The sequence below is a fragment of the Scyliorhinus torazame genome, chromosome 1, assembly GCF_047496885.1.
Source record: "Scyliorhinus torazame isolate Kashiwa2021f chromosome 1, sScyTor2.1, whole genome shotgun sequence".
NCBI classification, from domain to species: domain Eukaryota; kingdom Metazoa; phylum Chordata; class Chondrichthyes; order Carcharhiniformes; family Scyliorhinidae; genus Scyliorhinus; species Scyliorhinus torazame.
Genome location: NC_092707.1, coordinates 57,195,948 through 57,223,472, shown reverse-complemented (window position 1 = coordinate 57,223,472; position 27,525 = coordinate 57,195,948). Strand labels below are relative to the sequence as shown.

General features: G+C 47.3%; 1 protein-coding gene across 10 annotated transcripts in view; it reads left to right on the top strand.

The window, feature by feature from the left end:
• The window catches only part of LOC140408146 (lysine-specific demethylase 2B-like), a 402,335-nt gene that overhangs the window by 19,064 nt on the left and 355,746 nt on the right, over positions 1-27,525 (top strand). For 3 of the 10 annotated variants that reach the window (XM_072495150.1, XM_072495146.1, XM_072495145.1), the window contains exons 2-4: positions 22,146-22,284; positions 23,096-23,174; positions 25,202-25,248. The exons of 1 other annotated variant lie outside the window; for it this stretch is intronic. In XM_072495150.1, the coding sequence (XP_072351251.1) occupies positions 22,206-22,284; positions 23,096-23,174; positions 25,202-25,248 (205 nt within the window). In that variant the 5' untranslated portion in view covers positions 22,146-22,205. Of the gene's footprint in view, positions 1-12,518; positions 12,592-20,147; positions 20,263-20,420; positions 20,561-22,145; positions 22,285-23,095; positions 23,175-25,201; positions 25,249-25,464; positions 25,483-27,525 lie in introns of those variants that run through there. 6 more of the 10 variants (XM_072495164.1, XM_072495147.1, XM_072495149.1 and 3 more) reach the window with 5 other exon arrangements.

Sequence of the window (27,525 nt, the reverse complement as noted above, 5' to 3'; positions counted from 1 at the left end):
CACGCCGCTCCCTCTCCCGCTATCATCCATTTACGGATCATCGCCACGTTGGCGGCCCAATAGTAGTCGCCCAAATTCGGCAACGCCAGTCCCCCTCTGTCTCTGCTAGGTTGTAGGAACCCCCTCCTTACCCTCGGGGCCTTCCCTGCCCACACGAAGCTCATGATGCTCCTATCTATTTTTTTGAAAAAGGCCTTAGTGATCAATAGAGGGAGACATTGGAACACAAATAGGAACCTCGGGAGGACCATCATCTTAATCGCTTGCACTCTGCCAGTGACAGCGGCTGCATGTCCCACCTTTTGAAATCCTCTTCCATTTGTTCCACCAGCCGAGTCAGATTGAGTCTGTGTAAGGTTCCCCAGCTATCTGAATCCCCAGGTATCGGAAGTTTCTTTCCACTCTCCTTAGCGGCAGGCTATCTATCCCTCTACTCTGGTCCCCAGGGTGTATCACAAAAAGCTCACTCTTTTCCATGTTAAGCCTATATCCCGAGAAATCTCCAAACTCCCTCAATATCTGCATGACCTCTGTCATCCCCCCCACTGGATCTGCCACATACAGCAGTAGGTCATCCGCGTAGAGTGACACTCGGTGTTTCTCTCCCCCCCTAACCACCCCTCTCCATTTCCTGGAGTCTCTCAGCACTATGGCCAGTGGTTCAATTGCCAGCGCGAACAGTAATGGGGACAACGGGCATCCCTGTCTTGTTCCCCTGTATAGTCGAAAATACTCCGACCTTTGCCGATTTGTGACTACACTTGCCATTGGGGCCCCATAGAGGAGTTTAACCCAGCTGACAAACCCCTCCCCAAACCCGATCCTCCTCAGCACCTCCCATAGATATTCCCACTCTACCCTATCAAATGCCTTCTCTGCATCCATTGCCGCTACTATCTCTGCCTCCCCCTCTGCTGGGGGCATCATTATCACCCCCAATAGCTGTCGCACGTTGACATTCAATTGTCTCCTCTTTACTTTTTTTTTTTTTTCATAAATGTTTTATTGAAAATTTTTTCCCAAACAACAATTTTTCCCCTCTTACAAAGCAAACGCAACAATAACAATACAGAAATTTTAAACAATACACAAGTAACAAAACCCCTTTATCTTTGACCTAAACTAAACCCCCCCTCCCCCCCCCCCCCCCCCCGCTCCCCCTGGGTTGCTGCTGCTGGTCATCTGTCTTCCCTCTAACGTTCCCCTAGGTAGTCGAGAAATGGCTGCCACTGCCTGGTGAACCCTTGAGCCGATCCTCTCAGGGCAAACTTTATCTGCTCCAGTTTAATGAACCCCGCCATATCATTTACCCAGGCCTCCAGTCCGGGGGGTTTCGCCTCCTTCCACATGAGTAGGATCCTGCGCCGGGCTACTAGGGTCGCAAAGGCCACAACGTCGGCCTCTTTCGCCTCCTGCACTCCCGGCTCTTCCGCAACTCCAAATAGAGCTAACCCCCAGCCTGGTTTGACCCGGGCCTTCACCACCCGCGAAATCACTCCCGTCACTCCCTTCCAATACCCTTCCAGTGCCGGGCATGCCCAAAACATATGTGCGTGGTTTGCCGGGCTCCCGCCACACCTCCCACATTTGTCCTCCACTCCAAAGAACCTGCTCAATCTTGCTCCCGTTATGTGTGCTCTATGTAGCACCTTAAATTGAATCAGGCTAAGCCTGGCGCATGAGGAAGAGGAATTTACCCTGCTTAGGGCATCAGCCCACATACCCTCCTCTATCTCCTCCCCTAGTTCTTCTTCCCACTTTCCTTTTAGTTCGCCCACCGACTCCTCCCCCTCTTCCCTCATCTCTCGGTAAATCTCTGACACCTTGCCCTCTCCGACCCACACCCCTGAAAGCACCCTGTCCTGTATCCCCTGTGTCGGGAGCAATGGAAATTCCCTCACCTGTTGTCTAGTAAATGCCCTCACCTGCATATATCTCAAGAAATTTCCCCGGGGCAACTTATACTTTTCCTCCAATGCTCCCAAGCTCGCAAAAGTCCCATCTATAAATAAATCTCCCACCCTCCTAATTCCCAACTGGAACCAGCTCTGAAATCCTCCATCCATTCTTCCTGGGGCGAACCTATGGTTGTTCCTGATTGGGGACCCCACCAGGGCTCCCCGCACCCCTCTCTGTCGCCTCCACTGTCCCCAGATATTCAATGTTGCCGCCACCACCGGGTTCGTGGTAAACTTTTTAGGTGAGATCGGTAGCGGCGCCGTCACCAGTGCCTCTAAACTCGTCCCTTTACAGGACTTTCTCTCCAGTCTTTCCCACGCCGCTCCCTCACCCTCCATCATCCATTTACGTATCATTGCCACATTGGCGGCCCAATAGTAATCGCCCAAGTTCGGTAGTGCCAATCCTCCTCTGTCCCTACTACGCTGAAGGAACCCCCTCCTTACTCTCGGAACTTTCCCTGCCCACACGAAGCTCGTGATGCTCCTGTCTATTTTATTAAAAAAGGTCTTAGTGATTAGTATAGGGAGACATTGAAATACAAATAAGAACCTCGGGAGGACCATCATCTTAATTGCTTGCACCCTGCCCGCCAGCGATAGAGGCTGCATGTCCCACCTCTTGAAGTCCTCCTCCATTTGTTCTACCAACCGTGTCAGATTAAGTCTGTGCAAGGTTCCCCAGCTCCTAGCGATCTGAATCCCCAGGTATCGGAAGTTTCTTTCCACTTTCCTTAGAGGCAAGCCTTCTATCTCTCTACTCTGGTCCCCTGGATGTATCACAAATAATTCACTCTTTCCCATGTTTAGCCTATACCCCGAGAAATCCCCGAACCCCCTCAAAATTCGCATAACCTCTATCATTCCCCCCGCTGGGTCCGACACGTATAACAATAGGTCATCCGCATATAACGAGACTCGGTGTTCTTCTCCCCCTCTAATCACCCCTCTCCATTTCCTGGAGTCTCTCAACGCCATGGCCAGAGGTTCAATTGCCAACGCGAACAACAATGGAGACAGCGGGCATCCCTGTCTTGTTCCCCTATATAGTCGGAAATACTCCGATCTATGTCGACCTGTAACTACGCTTGCCGTTGGAGCCCCATAAAGAAGTCTAACCCAGCTAATAAACCCGTTCCCAAACCCAAACCTCCTTAACACTTCCCATAAATACTCCCACTCCACCCTATCAAATGCCTTCTCTGCGTCCATTGCCGCCACTATCTCTGCCTCCCCCTCCACTGGGGGCATCATTATCACCCCTAATAGTCGTCGCACGTTAACATTCAGTTGTCTCCCTTTTACGAACCCTGTCTGATCTTCGTGCACCACCCCCGGGACACAGTCCTCTATCCTCGATGCCAGCACCTTTGCCAACAATTTGGCGTCCACGTTCAACAATGAAATGGGTCTATAGGACCCGCACTGCAACGGATCTTTATCCCTCTTCAAAATTAACGATATCGTCGCCTCCGACATCGTCGGGGGTAGAGTCCCCCCTTTCCTGGCCTCATTGAACGTCCTCACCATCAACGGGGCCAACAAGTCCACATATTTTCTGTAATACTCCACCGGGAACCCGTCTGGTCCTGGGGCCTTCCCTGCTTGCATGCTTCCCAGTCCCTTAATAACCTCGTCCACCCCAATCGGTGCCCCCAGGCCTACCACCCCCCGCTCCTCCACTTTCGGGAACCTCAATTGGTCCAGGAACTGCCGCATCCCCTCCTCTCCCTCTGGGGGTTGAGACCTATACAGTTCCTCATAGAAGGTCTTGAACACCTCATTTATCTTTCCTGCCCTTCGCACCGTGTCTCCCCTTTCGTCTCTAATTCCTCCTATTTCCCTCGCTGCTGCCCTCTTTCGCAATTGATGAGCCAACAGGCGACTCGCCTTTTCCCCATATTCATACCTCCTCCCCTGTGCCTTCCTCCACAGTACCTCCGCCTTTCTGGTGGTCAGAAGGTCAAATTCCGTCTGGAGTCGTCTCCTCTCCCTGTACAATTCCTCCTCCGGGGTCTCTGCAAATTCCCTATCCACCCTTAAAATCTCCCCCAGTAATCTTTCCCTTTCCTTGGCCTCTGTTTTCCTTTTGTGGGCCCCAATGGAGATCAGCTCTCCTCTGACCACCGCTTTTAGTGCTTCCCATACCACTCCCACAGGGACCTCACCGTCGTCATTGACCTCCAGGTATCTCTCAATACACCCCCGCACTCTTGCACACACTCCCTCATCCGCCATCAGTCCCACATCTAATCGCCAGAGTGTTCTCTGCTCCCTTTCCTCTCCTAATTCCAGGTCGACCCAATGTGGGGCATGATCCGAAACCGCTATGGCTGAGTACTCAGCTTCTTCCACCCTAGAGATCAACGACCTTCCCAAAACAAAAAAATCTATCCGGGAGTACACTTTATGGACATGGGAGAAGAAGGAATACTCCCTCGCCCTAGGTCTAAGAAATCGCCATGGATCCACTCCCCCCATTTGGTCCATAAACCCCTTAAGTACCTTGGCCGCTGCCGGCCTTCTTCCGGTCCTTGAGCTGGATCTATCTAGCCCCGGGTCCAGCACCGTATTAAAGTCCCCTCCTAAAATCAAGTTTCCTACCTCCAGGTCCGGTATACGCCCCAGCATCCGTCTCATAAATCCCGCATCGTCCCAGTTTGGGGCATACACGTTAACCAACACGACCTCCATTCCCTCCAGCCTGCCACTCACCATTACATATCTACCTCCGCTATCTGCTACGATGTTCTTTGCTTCAAATGCGACCTGTTTCCCCACCAAAATGGCCACCCCTCTATTCTTTGCGTCCAGTCCTGAGTGGAACACCTGTCCCACCCATCCTTTCCTTAGCCTAACTTGGTCCGCCACCTTTAGGTGCGTCTCTTGGAGCATAACCACGTCTGCCCTTAGTCCTTTCAAATGCGCGAGCACTCGGGCCCTTTTTATCGGTCCGTTCAGGCCTCTCACGTTCCACGTGATCAGCCTCACTAGGGGGCTACCTGCCCCCCTCCCGTGTCGACTAGCCATTACCTTCTCTAGGCCAGTCCCATATCCCGCCTCCGCGCTCCCGCTCGCTCCCCCAGCGTCGCACACCATCCCCGCCCACCCACTCTTTAGCCATTTCCTTTTGGATTTCCGCAGCAGCAACCCAGTTGTCCCCCCCCCCCCCTTCTCCCTCCCTCCTCCCCTCCCCGCTAGATCTCTTTCTAGCTTGATTGCTCCCCCCATATTACTTCCGTAAGTCAGCTGACTTCAACTGACCCCGGCTACTCCTGCTCACTCCTCGACCTCCCCATGTGGGGAACTCCCATCCGCCTTGCGCCTGTCTTTTCGCCTTATTCTTTCTGGTGCGGGAACATCCCTTTACCTGACCCGCCTCTTATGGCGCAGCTCCCTTTCCCCTCCCCCTCCCCTTCCCCATTCTCCAACTATGTCCCGTCTTTCCCCCCTCACCGGCGCCCACATTTCCCCAATGTCTCCCCCCTTCCCTGTTTACTTCTCAATTAACTTCCACCGTAACATTAACAATAACATTTCCTGCAGCATCAGTCCCTCAGTTCCGATCCAATTTCTCTTCTTTGATGAAGGTCCATGCTTCCTCCGCCGTCTCGAAATAATGGTGTCTCTCCTGATACGTGACCCATAGTCTTGCCGGCTGCAGCATCCCGAACTTCACCTTCCTTTTATGCAACACCTCTTTGGCTCGGTTGAAGCTCGCCCTCCTTCTCGCCACCTCCGCACTCCAATCCTGGTATACCCGTACCACTGCATTCTCCCATCTGCTACTCCGCACCTTTTTAGCCCATCTCAGGACCTCTTCTCTATCCTTAAGGCGGTAAAATCGCACGATTATCGCCCTGGGTGGTTCTCCCGCTTTTGGTCTTCTCGCCGGAATCCGATTTGCCCACTCCACCTCCAAGGGGCCCGTAGGGGCCTCAGCACCCATCAGTGAGCTCAGCATCGTACTTGCGTACGCTCCACAGTCCACTCCTTCCACACCCTCAGGGAGACCCAGTATCCGAAGGTTCTTCCTTCGCGCTCCATTTTCTAGGGCTTCGATCCTTTCAGTACACTTTTTATGAAGTGCCTCGTGCGTCTGTGTCTTAACCGCCAGGCCCAGGATCTCGTCCTCAATATCTGTCACCTTCTGCTCCACCACACGGAGCTCTGTCTCCTGGGTCTTTAATGTCTCCTTGAGCCCCTCAATTGCCTGTAGCAACGGGGTCAGCACCTCCCTCTTCAGCAGCTCCATGCACCGTCTCACAATTTCATGCTCAGGCCCCCATGTCGCCTGCGCTTTCTCCGCCGCCATCTTGTACTTCTCTCTTTCTGACCCTTTGGTCGACGATTCCTCGCGCTGCAGCCGCCGCCGCCGGTTTTTTCCTCCTTCGTTTGGGGGGGACTCCCTTCTCACACGCCCCACACCGGGTTGCGTCGTCGAAAAATTCCCCGTTGAGGCTCTTAAAAGAGCCCGAAGGTCCGTCGGAGCTGAAGCCGCCGAAGCGTGCGGCTAGCTAGGCATCACCGCAACCGGAAGTCCCTTCAGTGGCCTTGATGAGGTCTTTTCACAGTTGTTCCCTCTGCTGCTAGAATTCACCTTTGATACAGGCCCTCAGGTCAGCTTGCAGCTTTAAGCTTGCCCTTCCCCCGCCTGCATGCTGGAAGAGGCCCTGTTTATCCTGTAGTTGCAGCCAAATCTTTCACTGTTTCTGCGTGTGTCTGGCAACCAAGAGACATACCCTTCCTGGGGGACACTGTCGGGGAAATATTGCCGCCTTCTTCCCACACCGGGAAATGTCAAACAAATGCCGTGGGGGCCCTGTAAAAGAGCCCAAAAGTCCGTTCCAAGCAGGAGCTGCCGAATATGCGACCTAGCTCTGCATAGCCGCACCCGGAAGTCTTCAATTGTCTCCCCTTTACGAACCCTGTCTGGTCTTCGTGCACCACCCCCGGGACACAATCCTCTATCCTCGCTTCCAGCACCTTTGCCAGCAACTTGGCGTCCACATTTAGGAGTGAGATAGGCCTATAGGATCCGCATTGCAGCGGGTCTTTATCTCGCTTTAAAATTAGTGATATCGTCGCCTCCGACATTGTCGGGGATAGGGTCCCCCCTTCTCTGGCCTCATTAAAGTTTCTTACCAGCAGCGGGGCCAACAAGTCCACATATTTTCTATAGAATTCCACCGGGAACTCATCTGGTCCCGGGGCCTTCCCTGCCTGCATGTTCCCCAGCCCTTTGGTCACCTCGTCCACACAAATTGGCGCCCCCAGGCCTGCCACCTCCTGCTCCTCCACCTTCGGGAACCTTAGTTGGTCCAGAAACTGCTGCATCCCCTCTTTTCCCTCCGGGGGTTGGGACCTATATAACCTCTCGTAAAAGGTCTTAAACACCTCATTTATCTTCCCTGCTCTCCGCACCGTGGCTCCCGTTTCATCCCTAACTCCCCCTATCTCCCTCGCCGCTGTCCCCTTTCGAAGCTGCTGGGCCAACCGGTGACTCGCCTTTTCCCCATATTCATATCTCATCCCCTGTGCCTTCCTCCACTGTGCCTCTGCCCTCCCTGTGGTCAGCAGGTCGAACTCCGTCTGGAGTCGTCGCCTCTCCCTATATAGTCCTTCATCCGGGGCCTCCGCATATTTTTTATCTACCCTCAGAATCTCCCCCAGTAATCTTTCCCTTTCTTTGGCCTCTGTTTTCCCCTTGTGAGCCCTGATGGAGATCAACTCTCCCCTGACCACCGCCTTCTGTGCTTCCCATACTACCCCCACTCGCACCTCCCCATCGTCGTTGGCCTCCAGGTACCTTTCGATACTCCCCACAGACTCCCTCATCCGCCAATAATCCCACATCCAGTCGCTAGAGTGGACGCTGCTCCCTCTCCTCTCTTAGTTCCAGATCCACCCAGTGTGGGGCATGGTCTGAAACAGCTATGGCTGAGTACTCAGTTCATTCCACCCTCGAAATCAGCGACCTTCCCAAAACAAAGAAATCTATCCGGGAGTATACCTTATGGACATGGGAGAAAAAGGAGAACTCTTTGGCCAACGACCTAGCAAATCGCCACGGATCCACTCCCCCCATTTGGTCCATAAACCCCCTAAGCACCTTGGCCGCTGCCGGCCTTCTTCCGGTCCTAGATCTAGATCTATCTAACCCTGGGTCCAGCACGGTGTTGAAGTGTCTTTCCCCCCCCCCCCCAAACCATTACCAGGTTTACTACCTCCAGGTCCGGGATACGTCCCAGCATCCGCTTCATAAATCCTGCATCGTCCCAGTTCGGGGCATATACGTTTACCAACACGACCTCCATTCCCTGCAGTCTGCCACTCACCATCACATATCTGCCACCGCTGTCCGCTACAATGTTCCGAGCCTCGAACGACACCCGTTTCCCCACCAATATGGCCACCCCTCTATTCTTTGCGTCCAGCCCTGAGTGGAACACCTGTCCCACCCATCCTTTCCTTAACCTAACCTGGTCCGCCACCTTCAGGTGCGTTTCTTGGAGCATGGCCACGTCTGCCTTCAGTCCTTTTAAGTGCGCGAACACTCGGGCCCTCTTAATCGGCCCATTTAGGCCTCTCACGTTCCACGTGATCAGCCGGACTGGGGGGCTGCCCGCCCCCCTCCCCTGTCAACTAGCCATCACCCTCTCTGGCCAGTCCCACGTCCCGGTTCCGCGCACCCACCCATCCCCCAGGCGGCGCATTCCCGCCCCACCCACCTTTTCTTTTACCAGTTCCCTTTCGATCTCCGCAGCAGCAACCCAGTTATCCCCCCCCCGCTAGACCCCCATCTAGCATGGTTACTCCCCCCATATTGCTCCCGAAAGTCAGCTGACTTCAACTGAGACCCCGGCTTCTCCCGCTCTCTCCTTGACCCCCCCGTGTGAGGAACACCCATCCACCTTGCGCCTATCTTCCCGCCATCATCTTTCTGACGCGGGAAAGAGAAAAAGAAACCCCGCGTTCTCTAGAGCCGTCCCGCCCCTCATGGCGCAGCTCCCTCTACCGCCCCACTCCCATTCCCCATCCCCCGCCTGTGACTCTTCTTCCCCCCCCCCCCCACCGGCGCCCACATTTCTCAATGTCCCCCCCTCCCCAATTTACATCTCTATATACATCAGCATTGTCGTTTCCCCTCCAACATCAGTCCCTCAGTTCTGATCCAGTTTCTTGTTTTTAATGAAGGTCCATGCTTCTTCTGCCGTTTCGAAATAGTGCCTCTCCTGGTGCGTGACCCACAGTCGCGCCGGCTACAACATCCCGAACTTCACTTTCTTCTTGTGCAGCACCTCCTTGACTCGATTGAAACTAGCCCTCCTTCTCGCCACCTCCGCACTCCAATCCTGATACACTCTTATCACCGCATTCTCCCATCTACTACTTCGTACCTTCTTGGCCCATCTCAGAACCACCTCTCTGTCATTGAAGCGGTGAAATCGCACGATCATCGCCCTAGGTGGTTCTCCAGCCTTTGGTCTCCTCGCAGGGACCCGATGGGCCCCTTCCACTTCCAAGGGGCCCGAGGGGGCCTCAGCTCCCATTAGCGAGCGTAGCATCGTGCTCACGTAAGCCCCGCCGTCAGCTCCTTCCACTTCCTTGGGGAGACCCAGGATCCGGAGGTTCTTTCTCCGTGATCTGTTTTCTAGGACTTCAATCCTTTTGGCGCACTTCTTATGAAGCGCCTCGTGCGTCTGCATTTTGACCGCTAGGCCCAGGATCTCGTCCTCTTTGTCAGTCACCTTCTGCTCCACCACACGGAGCTCTATCTCCTGGGCCTTTTGTATCTCTTTAAGCCCCTCAATTGCTTGTAGCAACGGGGCCAGCACCTCCTTTTTTAGCAGCTCCACACACCGTCTTAAGAATTCATCCTGGTCCGGTCCCCATGTCGCCTGGGCTCCCTCCGCCGCCATCTTGCTCCTTTCTTCCTTCTGCCACTGCCCTCAAGGATTCTCTGAGATCTGGCCGCCGCCGCCGATATTTTTCTTTTCCGCTGGGGGCGGACTCCCTGTTGCCTCACCCCACACCGGGTTTCGTCCCGAAAAAATTCCCCGTTGGGGCTCTTAAAAGAGCCCGAAGGACCATTCGAGCTGGAGCTGCCGAAACGTGCGGCTTAGCTGGTCATCGCCGCAACCGGAAGTCCCTAGAATTGCATTTTCAAGAAGCATCTGACATCGATTTAAAAACCTCTTCAGCTGAATTGAATTTGTAATCAATATTTTAATATGAATTACATTGAAACCCTTCTATGAACAAATAATTGGCTCCCCCAATTAGCTGACATTGACTGTTTTATAGGTGTGGAGAGCCATAATTTGGGCTTTAGTTTGCTGCTAAATATTTTCAAAAGCCATATCTAAAATAAATAGGTGCCACCTACAAATAGCACAATCATTGTTGGGAATGCAAACTATCAGGAGAACTACATTCCTCACTCCATGCCATGCAGATATAGCGTCAGGTTTTAGGCAGCTTTTTTAGCACAATATCTATTGAGCAGGCCAAAGTCTAATTACATGCTTCCTCTAAAACAATCGTGTTCAGAAATAGATTTCTTGGTAAGCTTTTAACAAGGACAAGGGAGTACATTCCCAGGGTATTGGCCAATGGGTTTTCTTCATCCTTCATAACTTAAAACAAATTACCCAGTCATTTATGTGGAACCTTGCTGTGCATAAATTGGCTGCCATGTTTGCTTATCAACTGTGACTACCTTTAAGGCTGCGAAGCACTTTGGGGTGTTCCGAGAATGTGAATTATACATAGACAGCACAGAAAGAAGCCATGCTGCCCATTATGCCTGAACCAGCTCTATGCAGGAGTTGTCAAATTAGTTCCATTTCCCTTCTCTTTCAAGAACATATCTGGTTTCCTTTTGAGAATTATCACTGAATCTGCTTCAACCACCCTTTCATGCAGTACATTCCAGATTAGTACAACTTGGTGTGTGGAGAAATGTCTCCTTATCTCCGCTCTGTTCTTCTGCCAATTATTTTAAATCCTGTGTCCACTGGTTACTCATTTTCCTGCCAATGAAAACAGATTTTCCTAATTTTTCATCATAATTTTGAACACCTTCATTAAATCTCTCCTTAACTGCAATATGAAGAACAGTCCCCACCTCTCTTGGTCATGAGTCATCATCATAAATGGCACAAAAGGAAGCCATTTGGTCCACCAAGTTTGTGTCTGAATGTAATTGAAGCTATTCATTGCTGGTTTCATTCTGGAAGATCAACGTGCACCATCTTCAATGACATGACATCCTTTCTAAAGTATGTGCCTAGAATTGGACACAGAATCCCAGCTGAGACGTAACCAGGGATTTATAAATTCTTAACATATAACTTCCTAGCCTTTGTACTCTGCCTCCACTTATAAAGCTCAGGATCCTGTATGCCATTTTAATAGCCTTGCCAATTTGTCCTGAAAGGTACTGCTTTTTCCCCTTTTTTTGAAAATGCTTCTGAAATTTTATTGTAGGTCTAATTGAGTCAGTCTTCAGAGATCTTGGTTAGAAAAGTGTCTGTGTTTCCTCATATCCAGTATGATTCCTAAGACTTGGGCAAATGTGGCAACAATAATTCTGAGAAACTTTATTTGGTTGAAGACGTGTTTCTCAGAGATTGTGTTGACCAATTTGTCTCCTATGGCATAAAGATCTGTTATGGTCACTCAAAAATTGTGCACTGTATTGTGCGATCCTTGAAAAGCCTGAATATGCAAGGTTTCCTCTTTGATTATGGATACCTTATTGCCAGCCAGAAAAGGTTCCATACCTAAACCATAGTGTTAAATGGGACAAAATTCAGTGTTGACACAGAGTTTGGGTGTGTCTGTTTATTTGAATTTGGATATTGAACTACATTCTGATGGGCTTCTCAGTCACACAGTGGTTAGCACTGTTGCTTCTTGCATCCCCGGTTCGATTCCCGGCTTGAGTCACTGTCTGTGTGAAGTCTGCACGTTTTCTCCATGGCTGCATGGGTTTCCTCCGGGTGCTCCATTTTCCTCCCGCAAGTCCTGAAAGACGTGCTGTTAGGTAATTTGGACATTCTGAATTCTCCCGCCATATACCCCCAAGCGCAGGAAAGTAGGGACTAGGGGCTTTTCACAGTAACTTCATTGCAGTGTTAATGTAAGCCTACTTGGAACAATAAAGATTATTATTGTAATTAATGCAAACCAGGACATTCAGAAGATGAAATAAATTATAACTTTAGAGCTGCGTGAAATTGTACTTAATGCAGCTTGGTCCTATGGCATACAAAGTATGGAATATAGAACTGTATCATGAACTTGGAAGTTTGATCTTTGTTGGGGATAGGTGGGCCTTTTATTCTGTCAAATACTTCTGATGGTACTTCTCTGTTTAAGGGTATTTAATTTGAATTGTATAAATCATTGGTCCTTGGTGTGGCAAAAGCAGCCAGTGGGGTTGACAGTTTGTAGGTGAATTGATTAGGTTGGCCATCAAGGGTCTTTGGTTGTGCTGACTTAAAACCTACACTCTTCATGCTTGCTTCATGTAGGGCTGGAGAGGGGAGAGAACTTTCATGTCCAGTCTGTGATGGGAAATAAGTGATCTTTTATCTTGAAGAAAGATGACACTTTAGGAATGAAGGTGAGTATTTGTAGGCTGTAAGGGTAATTTGGGGTTCTATGAACAAATAGGGAAATTAGTTTCACATTAGTTACATTCGCACCACACAAGTGCAAGGTAATGACCATCTCCTACAAGAGAGGATCTTTTTTTTAAATTTAGAGTACCCAATTATTTTTTTCCAATTCAGGGGCAATTTAGCGTGGCCAATCCACCTACCCTGCACATCTTTGGGTTGTGGGGGTGAGACCCACGCAGACACGGGCAGAATGTGCAAACTCCACACAGACAGTGACCCAGGGCCGGGATCGAACCCAGGTCTTCGTCGCCGTGAGGCAGCAGTGTTAACCACTGCACCACCGTGCTGCCCTTACAAAAGAGGATCTAACCACTGCCCCATGACATTCAATGGCATTATCATTGCTGAATCCCCCACAATCAACATCTTGGGGTGGTTACCATTGATCAGAAGCTGAACTGGACTATCCCTATTGATATTGTGGCGACCAGGACACATCAAAGGCTAGGAATCCTATGGTGAGTAACTCGCCTCCTCATCCACCAAAGCCTGTCCACCATCTACAAGGCGCAAGTCAGGAGTGTAATGGAATACTCTCCACTTGCCTGGATGAGTGCAGCTCCAACAACACTCAAAGCTTGACACCATCCCGGACAAAGCAGCCTGCTTGATTGCTCCCCCTTCCACAAACATGCATCTCTCCACCACCGATGAACAGTGGCAGTTGTGTGTACCATCTACAAGATGCACTGCAGTAACTCACCAAGGTTCCTTAGACAGCACCTTCCAAACCCACTGCCATCTAGAAGGACAAGAGCAGCAAATAACTGGGAACCCCACTACCTGAAGGATCCCCTCCAAGACACTCACCACCCTTGACTTGGAAATATATCTCCGTTCCTTCACTATTGCTGGGGCAACATCCTGGAACTCCCTCACTAACAGCACAGTGGGTGTACCTACACCTCAAGGACTGCAGCAGTTCAAGAAGGCAACTCACCACCACCTTCTGAAGAGCAACTAGGGATGGGCAATAAATGCCGGCCTAACCAGTGATATCCGCATCCCGTAAATTAATTTAAAAAAAAATTAAAAACAGCCATCTTTCAAGGACAGATTTATAATGAGGTCCATAATCGGGATTTGATATTAATGATGTTAAAAAAGTAGATAGTTTAAGTCACAAGATGGCTGCTTTTTAGGATTGAGTTTCATCCATCCTAGGCAATTTTGGATATAGTGTCAATGTGTGGCAGGAGGTCAGAACAAATATAAAGTCGGAACATCAAAAGTAATTGTTTTGTTAGACAGTCAACTATTAATATTGATATCCTATCTGAACGAGATTCTGTGTCGGCAAGCTGTGTCAGTAAAGAAAAGGCCCCATCAAACAGAGGAAATTTGACATGTATGTTGTGGATTGCAGGTGTGACCTTGAAATTCATAAAACTGAATAAACTATTCATAGCCAAACTGGCTGGAGGGACAAGGTGGAATTGAAATGAATAAGTTATCAAGAGCCATTCTTATGAACCATTTTGCAAATGGTTTGAGATCTGCAGAGACCATGTAGTCTCTCCAAGTAGTTACATTTTTTTAAAAACAGTTTATTTATCTTGCTTTTCATGGTACTGTATTGTCTATGATTTTTCGGTCCAAATAATCTTCACATTTTGCGGCTGGATGTATGAAACCCGCTCCCTGGGGACAGTTAGTGTCTCTAAAGCTAGCTGCCAAGAAGTGTCAGTTATTAAATTGACACGTCTTTCCCTTTTCACCTGATCTGCCATAGCAAGGTCTCACATTCCTCATTCTCTGCCATCTGTTAATGAAGCAACAGTTGGGAAGAGGATTTTAAAAGTATTTCTGAAGAAAGAGACACACCATTGAAGCTTTTTGTCTCGCACTCATCAGGACAGGTAGAAGACTGCCGAATTCAAAAGGGAACAACAATTTATATGCATGAGAAAAGGGTTGCTGATTAATTAGCAAGTCAGCTCTGATTACATACAAACCGATGAATGAGGACCAGGAGTAGGCCCCTCAAGGCTGCTCCGCCATTTAACAAGATCATGGCTGATCTGATTGTAACCTCGAGCCCACATTCCTGACTTTGACCACCCAATAACCTTTCACCCCCTTGCTTATTAAGAATCTACCTCTGCCGTGAAAATATTCAAAGACTCAGCTTCCACCTCTTTTGAGGGGAGAGCATTCCAAACACTCATGACTTCTCAGAAATAAATTCTCATCTCTGTCTTTAATGGGCGACCCCTTATTTTTAAACCGTGACCCCTAGTGACACGCAACAGTGCCAAACAAATTTGTGAAGTGTTCCATATTTTTTGTGGGAGGCACGGTAGCACAGTGGTTAGCACTGTTGCTTCACAGCGGCAGGGACCCGGATTCTATTCCCGGCTTGGATCACTGTCTATGCAGTCTGCACGTTCTCCCCATGTCTGCTCCAGTTTCCTCCGGGTGCTCCAGTTTCCTCCCATGTCCCGAAAGATGTGCTTGTTAGGTGAATTGGACATTCTAATTCTCCCTCCGTGTACCCGAACAGGCACCGTAGTGTGGCGTGTAGGGAATTTTCACAGTAACTTCATTGCAGTGTTAATGTAAGTCTACTTGTGACACTAATAAAGATTATTATTATTAGTTCTGGATTTACCTACAAGAGGAAACACCGACTTCACATCCATCTTGTCAAGACCCTTCAGGATTTCAATTTATTCCAGCAGATACAAGCCTAACTAGTTTAAACTTTCCTCATTAGCAAGCCGCATATTCCAGTTATTGGTCCAGTAAATCTTCTCTGAACTGCTTCCAATGTAATTACATCCCTAATTAAGGAGACCAATACTGTGCCCAGTAGTCCAGATGTGGTCTCATTTCAAAATGTTGCCTGCCAAATGCACCAGGGAGCTTTTGTCCCCGTGTATTTGATTATTTGAAAAAGGTGCAATGTTTGGACATGTTTCTTTTGCCTTCAGAGGAAAGGTCTTTACATTGGAATAAATGTAATTTCCAGCAATAAATGTAGCTTCTAGCAAGTGTAAGTGAGCGACATTGTAAGCTTAACAATCCTTTTAAATTGGTTGTTAATGTAATTCTTAGCACACTAGGGATTGCGAGCGACTTACCCTCTACAAGCAAAAGGAATATGTCCAGACATTGCATATTTTTGAATAAACAAATCTGTGGGGTATAATAGCTCTCTGATGCATTTGCCATGGCAACGTCTCAACCTTTCAGAACTGACTCGCTGACCAATCAGCACCTCTTCCCAAGCAATATAAATCGTTCACTTTGAAATTTGGCATTCTTGCACCTACCCTGATGAGTACAAGACAAAAAGCTTAAACAGCATGTCTCTTTTCAGTAATATTCAAGTTTTGTACCAGCAAGTGACAATTTTAAAACTGTCTCTTTTATATTATATTTGTTTGCATAATAGCTTGCATAAATTAAAATAAAATTATGGTCATGCATGAATTATAGATTATGCAGTTTCTATCATTGAATACAGCAGAACTATTCCATTACAAATACATAGTAAATAAAGGCAGCACGGTAGCACAGTGGTTAGCATTGTTGCTTCACAGCCCCAGTGTCCCAGGTTCGATTCCCGGCTTGGATCACTGTCTGTGTGGAGTCTGCACATTCTCCCTGTGTCTGCGTGATTTTTCTCCGGGTGCTCCGGGAGTTTCCTCCCACAATTCCCGAAAGTTAGTTGAATTGGACATTCTGAATTCTCCCTCTGTGTACCCGAACAGGCGCCGGAATGTGGCGACTAGGGGCTTTTCACAGTAACTTCATTGCAGTTTTGATGTAAGCCTACTTGTGACAATAAAGATTATTTTTAAAAAAAAATTACTTCCATTATTGAAAGTTTTCTGAAGAGACAATATGTTGGTATGTTAAGTTATAATCCAGTATTTTGATTGATAAATAATCTGGCTTTGAAGTGGACTATAGAAGTCAAACATCTCTAATTATTGCTGTTTGACAGCAACATTTGTGACCATTATAAGATTAAGACACTACAACTGCAAATTGTTATGAAATTGAAATATCCTATGTAATGTCCATATTGCACAGCGCAGAAGTAACACTGAGTGAGGGGAGAAAGGGTGGCCATTGCACTTTGGGTAGGACTTTCAATGTCCATTATCAAGAATAACTTGATAGAAACACTTCTGACTGGCCAATTCTTGAAGGATATATAGTACAAAGGAAGACGGTTGCCATTTTGGAGGCCAGTCATCTTAGGCCTCGGACCTTTCCGCAGGACTTCCTCGGGTCTGCTTTATCAATTACCTTTGCCATCGTAAAATCAGAAGTGTTCAATTCAATTTACAACTTTACAAATATTGAAGCAGACCGTGTCCATATGAGGCAAGACATGGACAAGGGGGGTAGGGGCTGTCACCGATAAACAGAAACTTAATTGGAACAGCCACATGAATATTGTGGCTACAAGAGTAGGTCAGAAGCTGAGAATTCTACAGTGAGTAACTCACCTCCTGACTCCCCAAAGCCTGTCCGTCATTGATGGTACACTAATTGGAATGTAAGGAATACTGTGCATTTGCTTGGATGAGTATAGCTCCAACAACACTTGAAGCTCAACACTACCCAAGGTAAAACTTGCTTGATTGCCATCCTATCGGTCACCTTCAACATTATTGGCCCGCCATGGTTGGAGTTTGAATCATCTCCTAAGTGCATTGCAGCAACATGCCACTGCTTCCTCAACAGCATCTCGCTAACCCATGAGTGGTAGTCAGTCATGGAGTTTTTACAACATGGAAAGAGGCCCTTGCCCCAACGTGCCTGCGACGGCTATCAAACACTTATCTAATCTAATGTTACAGCACTTGGCCCATAGTCTCGAGTCCCATCTAGAAACTTATTAGATGCTGTGAGGGTGCCTGGCTTTCCCCACCCTTTCGGAGTTCCAGATTCCAACCACCCTCTGGGTGAAAAAGGTTTTCCTCACATCTCCTCTAAACCTCCTGACCCTTAACTCTATACCCCTGATTATTGTCCCATCTGCTAAGGGAAAAGGTTCCTTCCTATCCACCCTATCTGTGCTCCTGATAATTATGTACACCTCAATTAGCCTTCTCTGCTCCAAGAAAAACCATTCCAGCCTATCCAGTCTCTCTTGAAAGCTTAAATCCTCCAGCCCAGGCAACATACTGGTGAATCTCCTCCGCACCTCTCCGTGCAATCACTTCCTTCCTACGTGTGATGACCAGAACTGCACACACTATTCCAACTGTAGCCTAACCAGTGTTTTACACAGCTCCATCATAACCTCCCTGCTCTTCAACTCTTATGCCTTGGCTAATAAAGGCAAGTATACCATTTGCCTTTTTTAAACACTTTATCTACCAGTCCTGCTGTCTTCAGGGATGAATATGATGGACATGAATACCATGGTCCCTCTGGTCCTCTATTTCCTAGTGTCCTACCATTCATTGTACATTCCCTTGCCTTGTTAGTCCTCCCTCCTCCCAAAATGCATTACTGACTTATAGGGGGCAATTCTCCGAGCCCCGCGCCACGGCGGAGAATCGGCTCCATTTGCGCCGGCACATTTGCGGTGATTCTCCGGCCTGGCGCGGGGCTCAGAGAATCACCCGGATGGGCCGAGGGGCCGCGCGGATGTGACAGAGTCCTGCCGCCACCATTCACCCCTGGTTGTTGCCGGCAGAAATTCTGCGTGAAGGGTCGGGGCGACCTGTGCGGCGGGGAAAAGCGATCCTTCACCGGCGGGGGCCTCCGATGGGGTCTGGCTCGCAATCAGGGCTCACCGATCGGTGGGCCGGCCTCTCTTTTCTCCCCCCCCCCCCCCCCAGGGCCTACTTTGTTGCGCGGCTGGCCCCTGAACACCGACGCCATGTTGAGTCGGGGCCGGCCGCTGAAGAAGTCCCCATAGCATGCGCAGGTTTGCGCGGCCCAACAGCGCATGCGCGGGTTGGAAGGGAGGCTGGTGCGGCGTGAACCGCTCCAGCCGTGCTGGCCCCATGGGGAACGGAATCGGTCGTACCCGGGCCCGTTTTGCGCCGTCGTGAAACACGACGGCATTCACGCCGGCGTGAACACCTGGTCTCCATTTTGGAGAATCGTCCCCCTAGTGTCTCAACAAAGTTTGTTTAGATCAATGTGCTAGACAGCTGGTTTGTGATACAGAACAAGGTCAGCAGCGCGGGTTCAATTCCCGTACCAGCTTACCCGAACAGATGCTGGAATGTGGCGACCAGGGGCTTTTCACAGTAACTTCCTACTTGTGACAATAAAAGATTACTACTTACTTACAAGGGGAGCAAGCCCATGGGAACATCACCACCTGAAAGTTCCCCTCTAAGTCACACACACCAACCTGACTTGGGCGATATGGTGCCATTCCTTCATTGTCACTGTCAATTACCTGTTTTTTTCTCATTACTTCATGGGAATACCCATACCACATGGAGTGCAGACATTTGAAGGTGGCTCATCCGATCCCCAACCTTCTTGAAGCCAGTTAAGGATAGACAATAAATTACGCCATGTTGGCGCGGCCCATGGTGCCCTACTGACACACCCAGACACCACCACTGAATTTGAAATGAAATTAAATGAAAATCGCTTATTGTCACAAGTAGGCTTCAATGAAGTTACTGTGAAAAGCCCCTAGTCGCCACATTCCGGCGCCTGTTCGGGGAGGCTGGTACGGGAATTGAACCGTGCTGCTAGCTAGCTTGGTCTGCTTTAAAAGCCAGTGATTTAGCCCAGTGTGCTAAACCAGCCCCTGGATTTAAAAAAATTGAGGGAAGCAAACTATGTGCATTCTTGACACCTTGACTATTCTGATTATTATCAATTTAGAATTTCAGAAAAAAATGTATTTTAATGCAAACACAAATTTGCTGAGGTCTTCCATAGAATCCCCGAGGGAGCCGGTGCAGACACGGCGGGCTGAATGGCCTCTTCCTGTGCTGTAAATAACAGAAGATTCCCGACAGTACAGAAGGAAGCCATTCGGCCCATCGAGACTGCACCGACCCTCCAAACGAGCCCCTTAACCCCACCTAACCTACACATCTCTGAAGACTAAGGGGCAACTTAGCATTGGCAATCCACTTAACCTGCACACCTCTGGGCTGTTGTTTTAAAAAAAAATGTAAAGTTTCGGATTTAATAGAGTCTGGGCGAGTAACTCGAGCACCGCTGGTGAGCATTGACCTCGAGTTGGTTATTGACAGTCCCCGGTACTTTTTTATTCTGCCACCCACCCAAACAGACAAGGACGGAACATACAGATAGAGAGGGTGTGCATTGATGAAAGAATGTGCAGCATGGCACTTATTTCGAGACTGTCACCAGGGTGGATGGGACTCCCTTGAACTTGCAAACCCAAAAAGGGTGTTGCAGCCGGCCGGCCGGCTAAAACCCCGGCGACGCGCGTTGCACATGAGCACGGTGGGGGCGAACTCGGTGTTGAAAGACGGTCTGGGCGGGGAGCGGAACATTCCGATTGCAGGGAAGTGGTGCAGGCGGCGCCGTGCGTGCGTGCCTGCGTGCGGCTCTGCATCGCAAACAATCCGTTGCTGCAAAACTGCGGGGGACACGCAAACCCCCCTAAATGCACATTTAAACAGGAGGAGGAGAAGAAAAAAAAGGTGCATTTTAATGAGCTGCAAAGCGGAGAGGATTTAAATTTTTTTTGGCACGGTGGGGTATGGAAGGAAAATTCCTGATTTTAAAAAGGGGAAAACGACATGACGTAAGGTGTTTTCTGGCTTTGGGAGTGCATGACGTCATATGCAATAGAGTCCTATAGAAAAATGGTGTCTTTTTACACGGGCTGTAGAGTGACTGAAAGTTATTTGGATTCACAAAATCCTGGGTGATGCATTGGTGATTTAGAGTAATGCTATCTCAAAAATGGATGTAGAGAAAGAGTCTGGACGAAGATTGGTCTGTAGTTTTTTGTAACGTAACGAGTTTTTAATGCCATATTAAAAGGGAGAGAGAGGATTTATGCAGCTACTAGTGATATGGAGGGGAGCAGTCACCGTGTGACTGGAGCTGAAATGGCTTCTTGTTTGTTTTTATTTTGTGGGGTGTGGGGGGTGTGGGAGTGTAGTGACTTCCTGTTTTATTTCTGAGGGTCAGTGAGGTGGTGAGGGGGCTTTTATTTATTTTAAAAACGTCCCCCCCACCCCCCTCTCTCGCTTTATTTAAAAAAAAACATCTATTTTCCGTCCTAGGCACGGTTTTTTTCTCTCCAAGTTGTGAGGGAAGTGGCTGAAGTGAGTGGCTCTGGTGTGTTTACAGTGTCTGCGGGAGGAAGCGCTGCTTCCCGCTGGCCGCCTTCCATCCTACAACCCAGGCTCGACGGCCTAGTTTCCCCCCCCCCCCCAAAGCATCTTCACCAACCCCCCCCCCCCTTCCCACCCACCCCTTCCTCTCACCTCCTCGAGCCCCCTCCCCTCATCTTCCCTCCGAGTGACTTTGTTTTATTTTAAGGAACAAAAAAAACCCCAAATATTTCTATACCCCCGGAGACGTGCGGAAAAGCCCAAGACCGAAGCACTGGGTTTGTGCTTTTTCAAACTCGTCTCGTATTCGCTCGAATCGGACGCCGAGCGACCAGAGAGCTGGCCAAAAAAAAAATGCCTATGTATGCAAAACCCTGCCGCTTCTAAAATGAGTTTTTTTTTTCAAATGAGCAATCTGTAACTTCACTTTCCCGTTTTATTTCTGTTTTGTTCACCCCCGCCCTAATTTTCATCTGCCAGTGGTAATTTAAAAAATAATAATTCAGATCTCGCTGTGTGGTGGTGTGGCTGGGAAACTCGCCTCTAATTTGCTTGGACCGGGCTCCCACTTGCTCTAAGACGGTCAGACCGTTAGCATTCGCAAAAGTATTGCAGCAAATTGAATTCCAAACATCGTTTGCATCGAGATTTCACTTTTATGTCTGATCCCTTCCCGGACTTGAGCAAATAAATTGTCGAGTAATATAACGCAGCAGGTCTGAAAGGTGCTTCAGCAGGATACAAAGTGTAAATAAAACCAGGCTGCTTTAGAAACTGGACGAGTTGTGAAATTGTTTCTACAGTTGCAGTTTTTATAATCTTAAGAGGAAAAAAAATGCACATAAGCACGTGCAAAATGCAAATGTACGGAGAAAGGACCGCGGTGAGACGGCTTCATTAAAATGAGTCAAAAATATCTTTAAATTGATAGATTTACAAAGTCCATTAATGATGTTAACGGTGCTTCTAATTCGTCCTCCAAGTACTTAATGATGTCTTTGCATATGAAGTACGTCCTGTTCATCAATCCAATGCGTGCGTCCCCATATACAAATGTAAACTTTGGTCGTGTAGTTTTGACTAATCCTGTTCAAAAAATCGTGCACATTCATAAGGTTAAATTTAATACCTTAGCCAATACACAAATACAATGTTTCATTATGAGATCGAATATTTGAAATGGCTGTGGGTTCAACACTGGTGTAGCGTTACATCCAGGTCTGGTTCTGTTCTGTTTATAGCGCACATTTTGTAGAAGGCGATATGACAATGAGGACCTCTCAGACGATGACATAGCCAGCATGAGGACTTTTGATGTGGAGGAAAAGCTTAGTATTGCCTCATACAATTCAAGTTACGTGCACTTTATGAAAGGAAAAGGTAAGAATTGGGAGAGAGGTGTATTTTTAAATGTACAGTAAATCCCGTTTCGATTGCGACTGCAGCAGCAGTACTGCAGCTTGCCTGGTCAGTGGACTCTGCCTGAGTCTCAAATTTCCCGCCGTGAAGGCAGGCTATGACTTCAGAGCTTGACGAGTATCGTCATTATCTCACAAGCCAACTCATTATTTCGCCCCCCCCCCCTGTATGCATAAAAATATTTTGCCGTGCAATCAATTTCAAAAAGAGATGACGTCTGAAAAACAGGAAAACCATTGAGACGTTTATTTAAAAAAATATGGCTGTACGTGAGAAAGGAGAACCGTAATATGTATGTAACTGTGTGGATTGTAAATTCTCTTAACCTAGCCACAAAATAAAATAACTATACGTAGACTTGCTGATATCGTTTATTTTCTTTTATAATTTGCATGTTGCTACTATCCGAACGGTCTGTATTTGCAGCAATTCGTCCAACAGGGATTTGGCCAGCATTACATGCCGAGGGTGGGAGCGGGAGAGCGAATCAAAGCGACTGCCAATTTAAAAAAAATACACAAGTGGCCGTCAACCCAGGTTCAATGGAGACTTTGTTAAACGGCGGCTGTATTTAGTTCTATGGATTCGTATGAAGAGCCAAGTTGATCATCTTAACTCGATTTGCGATGTGAAGATATAAAATAAAGAGTCCTGGGCAAATCCCTGTTCAAGCTAACACGGTGCCTATCGCTTTTTGATAAACTATAGAAATTGTTGGGTTGACTTTTCTCGTTTTTCTCCTAAAGTTAAGTTTTACTGTATGTTGCAACAGATTTTACCCTTGAATATGTGCAGAGAGAGACTATCAAGGTCCCCATTATCTTCAGGGACAAAGATGGTCTAGGAATCAAGTAAGTTTTCTAATACGTTTAGATTACATTTATTTAGCCATGTTTCTAAACATTTATAGCACATGCTATCAATATGTTTTGTGTTAGGTACGTAATTACCCCCCCCCCCCCCCCCCCATGCCTTTTAATCGTGACCTGAAATGGCTTTATTCGTGCAGCGCTCGCGTGAGATGTTAACAGGATCGTAGAAAACTTTCCCTTACCCCAGATCGTTATTTCCCTCCTTTTATGCCTGGCATAAGAAGCAGTTACTGTTGGAAACTGCCCCTTAAAGCAAGATTAGGTATTCATCATCCCACATTCCCGGTTAAATAATTGGATGAAGCACCAGATTTCCGCCAGCAAGCACACCGCATTAAAGGAATACCCAACCGTGATGCGGCAATGCTTCCGTGAAGCTTGGCAATTTGAATCTCCAGTTGCGTATCTTTCCGAGTTAGACGCTCTTTCAGCCCCCACAGATATTTAATTAACCCGTTTCCCGATCAGGCACACGGAAGAATGCCAAAGGAGATTTAGATACGGGAACTTCTTCACGCCTGTTAATTTTTTCACCGGAGCCAGCACTTGTAAAAGTTAACTACTGTTCAGCATTTTCATTGGAGAAAACTGCACGAGTAGCCCCCCCCCCCCCCCAAACGGAGACATACGAATGTGGGGCTTCCCCAATAGGATAAGAACGTGATTCTGGAGAGAGAGAGAGGGAACACGTATTTTCTCATCCTGTAACACCTAAATCATGATCCCAGCAGCCTCCAATATCCATGTGATCTGTCTATTCGAGGCCTTGCGGGCGCAGCACTGGCCACGATTTGTCTAAACAAACAGTATGCTCGAATCGGATTTTGCTTTATGAAAAAATGAAATAAGTATATTGCAGATTTCTGTGCAGGTGACCAATAATTGTAATGCGGGGGGGGGGGGGAGGTTGGGACAAACTTAACATGATCTTGTTCGACTTCCGTGGCCTTAAATTTGGTTTTGGGGGAAAGATCGTGTCAAATGCAGTGTTGCTCAGCAAGTGTCACCTACAAAGCATTCTGGTCTGTCTGAGGAGATAGTCCTTGAAAGACTATCAGCAAGTGAGGTGGGTGGGGAAGACATGACCTATTAAACACAGGCTTCAAACACAGGATGCAGCAAAATGTAGTTATTGATCCCACCTACCATGGAGGTTTATTGATGGGAATGGTAACGGATAGAGAGAATCCGCGATTGCCCTATTAAGTTTCCACACAAAAGCAGTACGTTGATCTGGTGCGCTCTGCATTCCAAACGTGTATTTTAGAAACGAGAAATCTGTCACACATATACGGCAGTCAATTTTCTGTGGCCGGCGGATGATGCACGCTAAATTAGTGTATTGGCTGACTTCGGAGATTTATTTTGATTGTACATGTTGCCCGAGGGGAGTTTGCAAAATACTGACACCCTTATGCCGGAATATGGCCCGAGCCAAATTGGAAAATTAATTTGAACCCCCCCCCCCCCCCCCAAGCCCAAGTTTAATATACATTTTGGATTTTGGTATTGAATGTTTGTACAAAGTGGAAAGATCGTATTTCATTACACATGCCCCTCACTTAACGGCAGACAGCTCTGCAAAGAATACGATTTATTATGTTTACTTGACGCTTGAATTCCGGTATCTACCAGATCAGCGAGTGTGCTTAGGTGGGTGGAATGGTGCACGGGGTGTCAAATCCTCAGATCGATTAAGCAGCCTTTGGTTCTTTGGATCCCAGAGTTAAATCTCAGGTTCGAGTTGGAAACGTCCGATTGGACAAAACCAGCGCCCATCAATCAGTGCAGCGTGAAATTGTAAATCAATGCACAACTAAGCTGAAAATTCAGCCCGATATCCTACTCTGTAAATATGCAGGGCAGTTAGATATGCCTGTAATTATAATGGCGAAATATTGGGACTATTCCTTATTTTTCAATTGTTGATTTCATGTGTCAAAACATTTTCTTCATAACAAAAAAATGTGAGGCTAAATACTTAATTTCTTGTCTTCTAACCACAGAACACCAGAAAGCGATTTCAGTGTCAGGGATGTAAAACTGTTTGTTGGTAAGTGACATTTGCAATGTACAGGATGGAATTATTTTGTTGCCATGCAACATCTTGGCTTTAAGTATGCAGAACTGAATGCAATTTATCGTCATAAGTGAGATCAATTATATTAATTTTAAATGCATAAAAGTGCTTTGTCTGTAGGTACTCTACCCCAGGATTGTGCGTTTGACAAATGAAATCACCTTGAGCATTGTGCATGGAGCAAGACAGTGAAAGATGCATATTCAGGTTATCATTGGGAATATGGTTCTAAAATATTATCTTTGTACTATTCATGTTTTTGTCTCTGATGGGTTAAACACTGAACATTTAAATTTGTAATTTCATGCTTTTAAATGGAGGTTTAGTAATTATAAGGATGCTGCTGATTCTTCAGTAGAAATATCAACATCATCTTGTCTTGATCAGTCTCTTAAGTTTTGCACGCTCCTGAAATATTGATCAGTGTTTTATGCTTCCAGATTATTTCTAATGTATATAAATCTTGCTATATTTTGTGGTCATGCAGATTGTTTTTTTTGAGTGTGTATTGGCACAGCAAAAGGAACAGGAGTAGGCCATCCACCCCTTGAGTCTACCCTGCCATTCAGTTAGACCGTGGCTTGTCTATGCTTCAACCCCATTTTCCCAGCTTTATTCTGTATCCCTTGATAACCTTATCTAAGTACAGTTGTCCAAGCATTCACAGTCAATCCACTGTCCTTTGTGGGCAAAGGTTTCACTCCATGGTGACCTAGTTGTAATTTTAAGACTACCTCTGTTTGTTGCGGATTCCCACACTAGAGGAAATAGTTTCTTTGTATCTGCTTTAATGGCTCCCTTGATAATGTTAAATGCCTTCATTAGATCAGTCTTCTAAAGTCTAAGAAATGCAAGCCAAGGTAATAATAATCTTTATCAGTGTCACAAGTAGGCTTACATTAAAGCTGCAAGGAAGGTACTGTGAAAATACCCCATTCGCCACACTCCGGCACCTGTTCAGCTACACCGAGGGACAATTCAGAATGTCCAATTCACCTAATCACGTTTTTCGGGACTTGTGGGGGGAAACTGGAACGCCCGTAGGAAACCCACGCAGACAGGGGGAGAACGTGCAGACTCCGTACAGATAGTGACCCAAGCCAGGAATCGAACCTGCGTCCCTGGCGCTGTGAAGCAACAATGCTAACCACTGTGCTATTGTGCCGCCCATGCGGTAATGCAACATATCCTGATAAATAAGTACTGCAACATGTCCTGATAAGTAAGGTAATGCAACATTTTCTGATAAGTAAGCTCTGGTTAATCTCCACTGTACCACTTCCACCACTTCCAAGGCTAGTATATCTTTCCTGAGGTTTGGTGCCCAAAACTGAATGCAGTATGCCTGATGGGGTCTAACAAGGCACTGTACAGTTGAAGCACCATTTCTTTATTTCTGTATTACAGCATCTTCAGATAAAGCCCAACATTCCATTTGATTTCTTTTCTGTGCCTGTGCCCTGGCTTTTAGAAACTGGCGACATAACTCTGGAGTTAGGTTTTGGTCCAACTTGCGAATGAGCTAAAGCCAAGGAATGTGACAGTCCCATCATCCCATTTTCCCCTTTCCAACTCTTGGGTTTGGCATTATGCGGTGTATCGCTACCGTGTGGTATGCAGCTGAATAGACTGCCTGTGCATTTCTAAAGTCACCGAAAATTATTTTTCATGCTCAAGTGCTGTTAACATTAAAAACAGCAGCTGTAAAAAGTATCTACATATGCATGCAAACACATGTATTAAACCCTCTTAGTGGGTAGATTGTGACAGGCATTCCACAATGTAACTGCTGGTCTCAAAACAAAAATGCAGTATCATTGCACCTTTAAATAAGATCACATTTCAAAACGTTGCAATCAGTCTAGAATTAATCTACATATGATAAATGGAAAGGTTAGAAACAAAATGAAAACTGGATTAAAGTCTTCTAATCTAATCACAATGTTTAAGTAGTAATGCTACTTAGCTTGTAAATGCTGGCGTGTGGATGTGTAATTTAGATATTTTATCAATTCAACTGGATTTGGGTGTGTATGTTTTTCGTTTTGTTAAAATATTTTTATTCAGAACATTTTTTTTCAATTATAACATGCAGTATAGTCCAGCAAATGTACACAACTTTTATAAAAACAGCCCCACCTCATCCAGAACCCTCTCCACCCCAGTCTCCTTCCCCCCACAATCGCTGATGACAACCAGCTCCTTAAAGAAGAGAATGAATGGTATCCACCTCGAGTAAAGCCGCTCCTC